At 41.5% G+C, this 12,713-nt stretch overlaps 1 protein-coding gene across 1 annotated transcript in view; it reads left to right on the top strand.

Moving 5' to 3' along the window:
• The window catches only part of Ank2 (ankyrin 2), a 585,274-nt gene that overhangs the window by 470,700 nt on the left and 101,861 nt on the right, over positions 1 to 12,713 (top strand). The window contains 2 exon segments of the mRNA XM_032897358.1: positions 3,910 to 4,008; positions 10,756 to 10,953. Coding sequence (XP_032753249.1) covers positions 3,910 to 4,008; positions 10,756 to 10,953 — 297 coding nt within the window.

Raw genomic sequence — 12,713 nt, forward strand, 5'->3', positions numbered from 1 at the left:
TCAATATTCTAAGTCCTGTGTGTTTCTGCAACCCCAGTACTGGCCTTGGAGACCGATAAGAGGAGCTCCCAGGGCTCGGGACCAGCCAGTCCAGCCAAATGTTTGAGCTCCAGGTTCAGTAAGAGACCCTGCCTCAAAAAAATAAGGTGGAGAGTAATTGAGGAGGCCACAGGAAATCTGAATCCCTGGCTTACACACACACACACACACACACACACAGGCACACACACACGGAGATTCATCTTTCCTGCCTTTGGTTATTTTACTCAATATCAAATTCTCCCCTTTAAAATACTATGATATTAAATATTGTCATTTCCTACAATTTTTACTTTTTTATTTCATTTCTTTTTTTTAGAAATTGAACCTGCCTTGCACACAGACCACTAACTTTCGGGAAAAGCCCTACTGTGTGCTCACAGGCTTTTGTCATTTTGTTTTTCTTCTTTTTATTCCCATTTCCCCGTGTTCCTTATTTGCATTCCAATGTCTACAGAGTCGAAAGAGCAATGGTGATATTATGTTAAAATAGATCATCATATTACCACAATAATGTGTGTGATTGTATTAAACAGGGAACTTGGATGAAATTCCTTTCTTTCTTTTTTAGTTTTTCATGACGGGGTCTCTCAACGTAGCCCTGGCTGTCTTGGAACTCAGTCTGTAGACCAGACTAGCCTTGAACTTGGAGATCCTTCTTCCTCTGTCTCTTTAGTCCTAGGTCACAGGCAGGCTCCACCACACTGAGTCAACATTCTTTTAGAAGAGATTTTTGAAAATTCTTAAAATAAAACCACAGCCACTTAAGTGACCAATTCCAAATAGTTTCTTGATACCTTAACTGTTTGTGTCATCTCCTCAGGGCATAGAGAGAATTAGACTGCAGGTGCATTTCTATTATTCCCTTCCTCTCAGGCTTTGAAAGAATCTTAGATTTGGCAGTTAACATTCAGCTCTTAATTCTTTCATTGGTTTGAGCTGTTTATCCTGACATTGCTTACCTTCAAGAATTACCTTTACCAAACAAACACCTGGGAAACACGTGCTCACCCTTTCAAAAGATCCCTGGTTGATTTTTGGGTGTTCATTTTATTTTTTTAAAGGTTAGATCCTTCACACAGGAGATAGCATAAAACTTCTGGTTAAGATATAGTACTTCCTCTTCCATTTTAATTCCAGATAACACTGAATTCCTTCCAGTGTAAGTAGATACCAACAGTAAGGCTGTTGAAACACGGTAAAAATAATTTTGATTTTTCTGGAATTAAAACTAAAACGGACATCTGACCCTCCTATTTGCTAAGTCAGGCAACCCTAATTTAGAGGAATACAGCTTTCTCTAGCAGTGTGGTGCCTGTGACCTTGTGTGTTCTCAAGACCCTGGGACATGGCTCCTGGATCCAGAGCTCTGTGAGTTGGTGACAAAGCTGTGTGGACATAGACGGCCTGCTTGCTGTGACAGTGTCAGTCATGTCCTGACCCCCGGTGCACCCACCCTTGGCACCTCTGTGTGTGGCTGGCGTCGTGTTGCCTTCTGAATGCAGTTCTGTCTCTTGTGCTTCGATGCTTTCCAAGGAGATGCCGCCCCAGTGGGAGTCAATGTAGCTGTCTGCTGAGCCGATTTCAAAGCTGTGACAGAGGCATGACTCTTGGTATTTGCTTTGGACATGAGCATCCGCATCCTCCTGCTGGTTTTGTTCTGTCTGAAAAGTCACACCAAGCGGAAGATGCACCAAGAACTCAGACATTTGCAGATACATTTTTTCCCCCTGACAACTTCCATTCCCAGAAAACCTATATGTAAACGTTAACTGGCGACTTGTATCATGCACCGTAAAGCATCCATTGGTGACTGCAAGAGCAGAACAGCAAGCGGTCAAGAGCTCTTAAGAGTCCAATGCAGGGCGTTAAGATTTTCTATCTTCTTGTAACCAATTAGCGCATTTATGGTTAAGTTCCCACTTTATATTGTATTTAAAAGTTTTTACCAGTCTCTAAAGTTACGTGGTTTAAAAGGAGGAGATCAGGCTATGCCTAACAGTCAGGAAATGGAAGGTTCTGAGTAAGGCAATGTTTGCTGACACTCTTTCCTGATACTTCTGCATAAACAAGGGGGCTATAAATAGTAAAAAGTATGCATGACTTACAGTAATTGCCCTTTATCCCAAAATCAGTAAATAAGACTTAAATAAGACAGTCCATATACATATATATATATATATATTCACCTTCAAATGTGCAGAAGCCAGAAGATAACTTAATATAGTTATAAAATAAAGGTTTTAAAAATATTTAAAAGACTAGTATTTGAAATATTTTTATATTTTGAAAACTTACAATAAAATGTGGCGTAAACATAAACATGTCAATTCAACATTACATAGGAATTCCTTGGGGGCATATTTGACCTACTTTCTGGAAAGAATTAATCTTGTCTTTATTTCTACAAAACAAAATACTGAAATAGCTAACTTTATCAGACTTAGAAACAAAACGTTGAGTTGTTCTCTTTCTGTAGTTCTAAGACACCCGTCTCATTTATTTAGACACTTGTGAGCAACAGCAGGAAAAAGGGTAAAATCCTGCCCAGAGAGGAAAACTCTCCATGCATCTGGAGAGTTATAGGCAAGCTTGACTCCTGTTATTTTATAAAACATCACCTTTCGTATACAACTGGCTTTACAAAATCAAAATTCACCATCAGGAAACAAGGCCAGAAGAAGACGCAGGAGCTATTAGCCCAGAAGACAATATTCACATCAGTATCTAGGTTAATGCTTTCTAATCATACCACTTGACACACATTCCTTGTAACTGCAAAAGCCATGTGTCTCATCATGGTGAGAAAAGTGAACCATGAGGCGTGACCCCCACTCCTTTAATAGATATGAGAGGATTTCATGGAAAGAATCAAGGCACCATTCACAGGAGTTCTTCAGAAGCACGCCATCCCAACGCAGGCAAGTTCAAAGTCAACCTAGTTCACGTGAATTGTACTCCTCTGCTGTGTTACTGTCAGCTCACCTTCTAGAACAACTGTGCTGAGTCAGCTTGTTTCATTCTAATGTCGTGCTCTAACCCTGAGATTATTGGAAGGACCAAATCCCTGCCCGCTTCAGTGAGAACAGGTTTCTCTCGAAGAATAATATCTCGTCTCTAACCCCTCCTTCACCATCTCCTGAGGAGTACGTAAGACCTGGGTATTGCATAGATACCTGAGGACTGACATAAGGTCCATGCAGCAACTGAAAAATGTAAACAGCGACACCATTCACCTCTCAGTAGCCTTCTGTGTGACCATCTATAGTCAAATATGATCATTAAGATAAGCAGGGAAAATTTTCTTCTTTGAAAAATTAGATTTCTCATATGAGTAGCCACAGTTTAATTTCACAACAAAAAAAGACAAACCAGACAAATGATTGTGTTTAGCAGTATGGTTTGAAATTTGAAAAGAAATTATCTATGTATGGCATGCATATATATATATATATATGTATAAATACATGTGTTGATCTTTGGCATCTGGAGTTTCTCATTGAATGGGATGGATGACAGATTTTAGGTTTATAGGATGAAAGATTGTATCTTCACCCAAACCCATGTGAGTTACGCAGTTGTGAAGCAAAACCCCAGGGTACCCTGGACATTTGGGTAAGTTCAATAGTTTGTCATAGGCAGAAAGCATTTCCGAACATTTGTCCTTCTAAAGACAGAGAAAACACAAAACTATGCTTTTCTAAACTGGACAACTATGCCTTCCTATAGATCACCTATACACTGGACAATTATGCCTTCTTATAGATCACCTATACACTTGGATAGCTTGCTGAATTTCACCAAAGGGACAACTTGACTGTCCAGGGCAGTGGGTTATTTACGGTTGCACAATCTTTGTTTTCCCGGCAGCGTGGTGAGACGGCGCTTCACATGGCGGCCCGGGCTGGGCAGGTGGAAGTGGTTCGATGTCTCCTGAGGAACGGCGCTCTTGTGGATGCCAGAGCCAGGGTAGGTGCGGCTCACCCAGTATTCTCCTGCAGCATATGCACCCCCTCTTTAAGTTGGGACGTCTTCCGTAGTTCTGGAGTTTTGCATTCCAAATTATACACATCAGTCATCTTTTCACTACTGCGATACGTATCTGAGAAAGTAACTTAGAGGGAGGGGAGAATAATCTGGGCTCTCTGATTGGATGGATCTACATTTCTGGGAAGGGAATGAAGCCTAAATGGCATAACAGTGCAAAGCTACAGAGTTCACGGAGTCTGGGAAGCAAAGAGGGTGCAAACCTTTCTTAGTGTACTTCATCCAGGGACCCGAGTCTCTTGGATGGTGATGCTCACAATTAGGCTCAATGTACCTCCCACCCCTCAGTTATCCCAGGGAGTGGGTGCCCTCACAAACACCTCAGAAGTGAGCTCTTCCAATCTCCTAGGCATTCCTCAATCTATCAGGCTGACATCAGGAGTTACCACAGGCTGTTAAGGGGAGAGCATCCAGTCAATAACACATCATAATAAAGGAAAGCTATATAAGAGTGAGCCATGAAAACACACTCAGGTTGAAGGAACATTTGAATAGAGTGTAGCTACATTTGGGAAATTTGACATACAATAAAAATAGAATTGGCTTCCACTTTACCAGTCTTGAATCTTGAAAAAGGCGCGCTCACGTTTATCTGTTCTGTAAACTTAAGTCTTGCCGCTACTGTATGACACTATCTATCCTAAACATGTATTCGCATACTGATTCTTTCCAAGTTACCTGAAAACAAAAAGTCTTCAAAGTTCTGATGCTTTTCTTTTACCGGTTTTGTTTTACCCGTTTTGTCATGCTGTCTTCTTTCCTTGATACTCCGGTGTTTATAGAGTTGAGTATTCTGCATACTCATGTGCCAGCAAAACAGGCATGAGAGGGTAGGTACCTGTTCACACTTGTCTATTCCCAGTCAGGTCTAACTCCCTCACAGGTTGGGTTTTTTTCTTCTTCTTTAAATTTTTTTCCTCCTTGTTTTGCATTCTTTCTTAAATGCAGCCGAACTCCTTTACGCTACGATATCTTCTCCTTCCTTTTGCACACTGTTCTGTTAACATTTGCAGGTACAGCACCAGGATTCTCACAGACTACTTAGACATGTTCGCTCTTCCTCCATTTCGATAAGCCCGTTAGAACTCAGTTCGTCTTGAGACCTACCATGATGACTTCATGAGGAAAATAGCTCTCTTGGAGTGAAAATGTCTTAATTGTTAAGATTGCAAGTGATCTAATAATACGGGATGCTCCACTTCTGCGCCTTTATCCTTGAAGATGAGATTTGGACTCAGAAACCCCCAAAGCCTTCTGCAGGCATTCATAGTATTCTCTGACTCTGCAGCATTACCCAGGACCTTTGATTGGTGATCTCCACAGTCGTGGAGGAATCTGTAGTATACGGGCAGCCTTGGCGTGACTTTTGTTTTGGATCTCATCTGCCTTTCTATCCTCCTCATAAGCCAGGCAATTTACTTCTTTAAAAGTCACCATTGCAGGTGTGGCTTAGCGTACTTGTTGCCCTTGTGGAGGACCCGAGTTCAATTCTCAGAACCCACATGTTGACTCATATCCGCCTGTAACTCCATTTCTCCTTCTGACTTCCAGAGACACATACAAGCTACCCATCCATACATGCAGACAGTGCATTTTTACATGTAAAATAAACAAATCTTAAAAAAGTATCATACATATATCACATTTTCCCTTGTTTAGAGATTTTGTTATTGGACCGTATTTTTTTTCTGTGATATGACATTTTCTTGTTTCCATTTAAGTGTGCATATATATCACTATTGAAGAAATAGCCCTATACAGGTCAGTGAGAATACAGCCAAGTGGCAAAGTCCTTTTCCCAGCGTGCTTAAAGCCCTGGGTTCAAACTCCAGCCCTGAAAGAAACAGTTCCACGGTCAACCAATTCATGTTGAATGTCACAAACTTGTCTAATTATACTAGAAATTGTGGTAATGTTCCTAGTAAACATTTTATAATACACATTTAATAATAGACTTTTTCCATTTATTTATTTTCAAATAAGTCCTATTAATATTCTTAATTAAATTGTATCAAATTAAAATTCACTATGTTTTGAAAAGATGCTCACTTCTTGGTCTCTAAGGCAGTTTTTGTATGCTGATTTGATCCATTGTTACAGTCACCCTGCTTTATATAGTTTGTTGTCAATTGCTGTGACTAAAAGCTTGGGGAGAAAGGAGTTTACTTCAGCTTAAAAGTTTATGTCATGATCATTGGGTGAAGAAGACAGGTAGGAGCTCACGCCACAGATCTAGAGGCAGGAATTCATACAGACCATGGAGAAAATCTGCTTCTTGGCACACTCCCTCTGACTTGTGCTCAGCCTTTCTTAAACCACCCAGGACCTAGGGATGGCACTGCCCACAGTAGTCTGGGCCCTCCCACATCAGTCCACAATCAAGAAAACACCCCATAGACATGTCCACAGGTCAGTCTGATCCAGGCCGTCCTCCAGCTGAGACTTCCTCAGATAACTCTGGGCTGCATTGGATTGACAGCTGAAGCTGACTAGATAAGAGGTCTTTGAACATTGTCTGGAACTCCTTCCTTACACGACTATTTGGAGCCTCTTTCCTTTGCAATACTATGCTGTCCACTCATGGTTTAGCATGGAGTCTCTATTTTTTTTCCTTTGCAATCACACATACTCTTCTTCACAAAGAAACATCTACGTCTCTCTGCTTTTCAATATAAGTTTCACACGCTATGATGTCTTTTCAGCTTCACCATTTATATTCCCAGACGCACATGACGCCCCTTAGGCCAGCTCCCCTGTATTATGGACAAGGCCCATCCACACCTTGCAGAGCAGTGCTCTCCACCTGTCATTCTTGTACCAGCCACCCAAGTACCCTCTTCACTGCACGCTGGGGCACTTTTCTGCATTTCTAACAAGTATCCAGGCAGTGTCAATGACCCCCATCCCAGGATAGACTTCTGTGATATCGATAGCAATTTGAACCCAGGATTTCCTGTGTTTTTTAGGTACACTTGGGGCATGCGGTTTTGGCTTTTCTTTAACTGAATCCTTTAATGTTTTCCTAGAACTTTGTGTTTTCACTAACATTAGTTTGATGCTACGTAATTCATAAAACATTTTCACATAAGTTATTTTATGGGCAGTGCAGCCTTGTGTGGATGGGTGGCTTAGGGTTCTAAAATTCAAGTTTTCACTGATGGACTGTGGTCACAGATTCGAGTAAAAAGGACTTCTCCCATGGCCCTGAGCTTTTTTTTCCCCTTCTTCTAACTGGCTCTGCTGGAAGACAGTAATCCCTCCCCAGTAAAGTCCCTCTGACTGGGATGTGGCTTGTGGAGGAAGTCATCAAACTGTCATTATGTTAGGCTCTTATTTTTAAGTGTAAAGCTATTCCTGTTTTCAGGCTTTCCTGGAAAACGAGTGGTTTCTAGTTGTATTCTCCTCCAGAGCCTGGGTTCAACCTGGGCCCTATTCATGATGCAGCCTGGTTAGGTGCTGGGATGCAGTGAATGACATCTCATCTAGAGTGACAAGGACTATGAGCTGTCTACTTCCTCCCAAGGTTAAAGGACAGCCCCAGAAGAGAATGAGCAGACATTGGGTGGGAAAATAGCAAGTTTCGCCTTTCTACTTGCTAGACGCACACACACACTTAGGAAAATTTTCTTTTCTTAATCTAATACCACTATTCTGATACTTATCCCCTCAAGAAGAGGAAATAGCTTAAAATTCTGCTATTCATTTATTACCCAGGGCTCATGCTCCAGAACCCCGGTAGTCTGTACTTTACCTCATACATTTTTGAAGTAATGTGTCATCATCATATAACCTGGGGCTTAGTCATGCCTTCTGTACTTCCCATGTATAAAAGAAGAAATGCATATAATCACAACAATTTATTCATTTTAAAAGCACACACTGGTGCTGAAGTTGGAGCTCACTGCTAGAGCACCCATGCAGAGCACCCATGTTAGTACACAGCACCAACCACCCCAAAAGAACAGAAGTATAGTTAGCACACTCCAGTCAGTCCAGGGCATGAGGCATAATTTTCCAGACAGATTGGAAAGCAGGGCTATGGAGTCACTGCATGTGTTACTTGGTGAGTCAATGAGTTGGCTTTGGCCCTTCCCCTCAGGAAGTCCCTATTTGTCCGTTGTCCTCAGTGGATTTAAGTCAAGAGCTCACCAAGGTCTTCCCTCTGGGATGCTTTTTGTTCAGAGGTTTGTTCTGTTGGCACAGTTGTGGGCCTGGCCTTTGCTTCAGGTTTGAGCAATGGCAGGATCCCTGGGCTTAAGCTAATTTGACACTGAACTGCTAAAATTTTCTCAGCTGCCAGCAGACATGGTTTTTTGGGAACATTAGTAGCAGGAGTCACATCAAACTTTTCAACCTTGGCCCAGCTGCTGTTCTTTCTGTCTTTTCGTAAAATGTTTGGGCTCAGCAAGTCTTTTTAAATTTTGGTTGCCTAGGAACAAAAGAAACAGTAGGCTTCTTTAGTGAGGCAGAGAGCACCTGCTTCCTGTCTAGGCTGTGGCCCAGTCACTTGCACTCTGTGAGAAGGTCTTGTATTGGAAAGAGTCAGGGGATCTGGACTCCTCCGTCACTTGGCCCATTCTTTTGAGTCCTCTTCAAGTTCCCATGTTTTGGCTTTTTTTGCCTTGGTTTCAGTTAACTTTATCCTGGGGCAACAGACACAAGTTTTTCAGTTCATCAAGGAAGTAATTGCTTAAAACTGAAAAAGACCTTACACCTTATGTACCTGTTCAAAGGTTGACGGATTTTCTTAGCAATATTTGTTATTTCTTTTTATTTTCAGATGAAAATATATCAAAATATTTTAAATGTAGGTAAGACATTTGCTAACTTGTGTTCAAACAAATGAAGTACCTTACTGCTCTGGGCTCTGACAACCAGGGGGACCTACCATTAATAACTTATCCAATTTCCAATAACTTCTACCAGTTACAGATTGTCAGTTGACTAGAAATCCAAAGATCGGCATTTCTGCAATCTCCTTCCTACTCTATAAAATCCATGATTGATTCACACGCATAAAATAAAATTCATAATCTAAAAAAGTTTTTAATCTCCATTTGAGTGCATTGATTTCCGTATCCTCCCCACTGGGCTCTGCTGGCGAAGTCTAAGAGGAGAAGCCAGCAGCAGTCAGCCATGGAAGCTCTTCTTCAGTCTTGAGTGCGGACCGATTGCTTTGCTCAGCACTTTCTCTCGTTCTGATCCTTCCTGTCAAAAACCATCTTGTGCCGATCATGTTCTTCATGGCCATCTTACCGTATCTATCTTTAGTGTCTGAGTACCTTAAATGACCTTAGGCAGTCTTTGAGACCTCACTGCACTTTTAGTAACTTGATCTGGAAAAAGAAATCATTCAGTAATACATTTTACGCTTTCTTTTGGTGTCTATTATAGGGCAAGTCATATATGCATCATGCATGAAAGAAATTTGTAAGTTGTAGATTTTTTTATATGATTCCAATTCTATTGGTAAAATAATTTTGCTACTTATCCATTTCCTCCTACTTTGAAATGCGTATGATGCTATTTCACCTCTTCCTATAGGTTTTCTTAAAAAAAGTAATAATGTTCAAGTATTATATTTATTTGGACAGATCTATTATCTTTTTGTCTTCATTTCCCTTTATCCCCGGCAGTGTCCTCAGCTTTTTATTCCTCTTTTATGGTGACTCACCCTTTTTATAAGAGGCAGGGCTTTTTTTTACAATACGTTAGAGTCAGGTGATCTTATGAACTCTGTCGAATATGTCCTTCCTGCTATTCTCCTCAGCTCCAGCTTCTCTGGTCTTAGAGCAAAAACATTTGGCAGAGAATTTACGCCATTTTTTTTTCTTGCCAGAGTTCCATTTCATCTTTGAAGTCCTAGATGTGCCTTGCAAGTGCATCTGCAATGCTTCCTGGAACAGCATCTCTTTAAATCATTTTACAATGTCGTCTTTATCCGCAGTTCTCCTAGAACAAAATGGCCATCATTTGTGTCCTTGGCTCGGGAGTGAAGTAGAAATAGCATTTTTTCCAGCTTCCTTGGGTCTTTTCTCTTGATTCAGTTCCCAGAATAAATCCTGCCTCTTGTTGAAAGCTCTTGGAGGAGAATCTAGGTCTTAGGATTTCTGGACTTGATTTTTTTTTCTCCTTCAAAACCATGAGTTTGCCTGTAAGTAAGCATAGAGAGGGTTGAAGTCTGAAAGAGTTAAGAGATGGTTTGGGGGTCTTCATTAAACAGTTACCAAGTTTATGAATATACATACATACTTTTAAAAAAAACTTAAGGGACGGGCTTAGTGGTTAAGAGCACCTTCTGCTTTTGCAGAAGACTGGGGTTTGAGGTCCACACCTTTATAATGGCTCACAGACTGTCTATAACTCTAGTTCCAGAGGATCTGATGCCTCTTCTGAATTCCATGGGAACTATACATTCTTGGTGCATGTCCATACATATAACCAAACACATAAAATATTTTTAAAATTTTAAAAGAGACATTTTTGTGGTCAAACAGATCGCTTCTATAACCTATACAAGGGAGGCCATGGCCGGGTAGTAACAGTTTTTGAGTAGAGATTTCTAGAGACGAGACTCTCCCTAGGGGAAGGCACCATGAAGCATTTGATGCGTTGTTCACGAGGTTGGGTTTGCAGGGGACCTAACTGATGACTTGCCTTGAGTTGTAGGAGGAGCAGACGCCTTTACATATTGCCTCCAGACTGGGTAAGACAGAAATCGTCCAGCTGCTGTTACAACACATGGCTCATCCAGATGCAGCCACCACAAATGGGTACACACCGCTACACATCTCTGCTCGGGAAGGGCAGGTAGACGTGGCCTCTGTCCTGCTGGAAGCCGGAGCCGCACACTCCTTAGCTACCAAGGTAAGGGGGATGACTAAGAGGAGCTGAGGCTTCATTCAGCTGCAGAAGAGTTTCGGGAAGGGAAAATAAATCTCTGCCGGGTCTCTGACTCGTTTCTCTCTCTGAGTATTTTAGGTTACAATCTAAATGATGAGAGGAGGTTGCAACACTTTAGGTAGTATCTTCAAGGAAAATTCTTGCATTCCTGTCTTCTATCTAATGTGCTAGTTCTGAGTGGTGTAGGTATCCAGAAACCTAATTATGATTTCATTACTACAAACCAAAGTTTACATTTCCCCCTTTTTAGTATAATACATATTCCCTAGAGAAAATAAAGGGGGGATTCTTAAGTACATTGAATTGTCATCACTAGTGAGGTAGAGAATCCTGCATTAGAGCAGTAGAGCTGTTTGCTGGGTGACAGAGCCGAGGGAAGGATATCTCACTTGCCTCCATCTTGCCCTTCCCAATGCTAACCCCATCACCTCTCATTTGGTATCTCATTTCCTTTGTTCAACTCTGTCAGGCCCTTTTGGTTGTTAAGATAAAACATCATGACCCAAAGCAGCTCATATCAGAGGGAGATTATTGGGACTTACAAGTCCAGAAAGTAGGTGTTCATAACGTCAGGGATGGCATGGCAATAGGTGGCCGGAGAAGGAACCTGGGTGACCACTTTTCATCAGCACACTGGGAGGCAGAGAAAGAATGGGACATAAGGCAAGGCTGTACCTACTAAGGTTCCACAACTCCCCAGAGAGTGCCAACAACTGGAGGTCAAGCATTCAGATTCCTGAGTCAATGGGGACCCTTATTCAAACCACTACCTCAACGTTTACCAGGTTAACTTTCTCTGTAGTTGCTTACAGTGTCTAAACAGAGCAGGTTTTGCAGAGCAGTTCCCAAGTTGTACTAACACCAAGCAGAGACTAAATTATCCCAAGCCTGTGTTCAAGACTCCATGGTGGTACAGGACAGCTTTTCCTTCTGTTGGACATAGTCCACTAGAGAGTCACCACATGGAGGTGAGTTACAATAAAGCATGAACATGCCCGAAGAGCTAGAGCAAATTAGCCTGAGCTAGTGTTTAGAGCACAGAAGCAAGGCGAAGAGAACCCTAGAATATATGAGCTTGTCAGAGGGCAAAGTACTTTCGACACATACAGTTGCGGTTCAGATGAATTAAAATGCTATTTCAGCCAGTCTTCAATAAATTGGAGTAACTTCCATGCCCAAGGCTGAGGAAGTTATCAAGTATGGACTGGAGTATTACTGTGGTCTCTGAGCCCTCAGGGAGAGCAGTCTACTAGTTACTGTCAGCACCAGGCTAATCAGAAAAACAGATGTTCTGATGTGGAACTGGCGCTATAGCTCAGTAGTTAAGGGTGCTTGCGGCTCTGACAGAGGACCCGGCACTCACAAAGCAATATTCAGCCACCTGTAACTCCGATTCCAGGGAACGTGACACCCTCTACTGGCTCCCGAAGTGAGATGTGATTCACAGTCATACAGTCAGGCATGATGTACATTCCTATACATAAAATACAAATAAATGTATTTTCAAATGTTCTGACTTAAGGAATTGATAAATCCTCAAATTATTCCATCTTAAAAGGTGAATGCATTCTAAAAGTTCTTAAAAAAAAACTCAGAACTTAGACATGAAGCAACCAATGTACAATGATTATGGTAACCCGAGAGACTTGGCAGCCATCTTAATAGATGAGGAATAGGATGAGTAGATATAAAAGTAAAGGCATGGGAAATAGTCTCCTGTCTTT

This window comes from Rattus rattus, chromosome 3, assembly GCF_011064425.1.
Source record: "Rattus rattus isolate New Zealand chromosome 3, Rrattus_CSIRO_v1, whole genome shotgun sequence".
Classification (NCBI taxonomy): domain Eukaryota; kingdom Metazoa; phylum Chordata; class Mammalia; order Rodentia; family Muridae; genus Rattus; species Rattus rattus.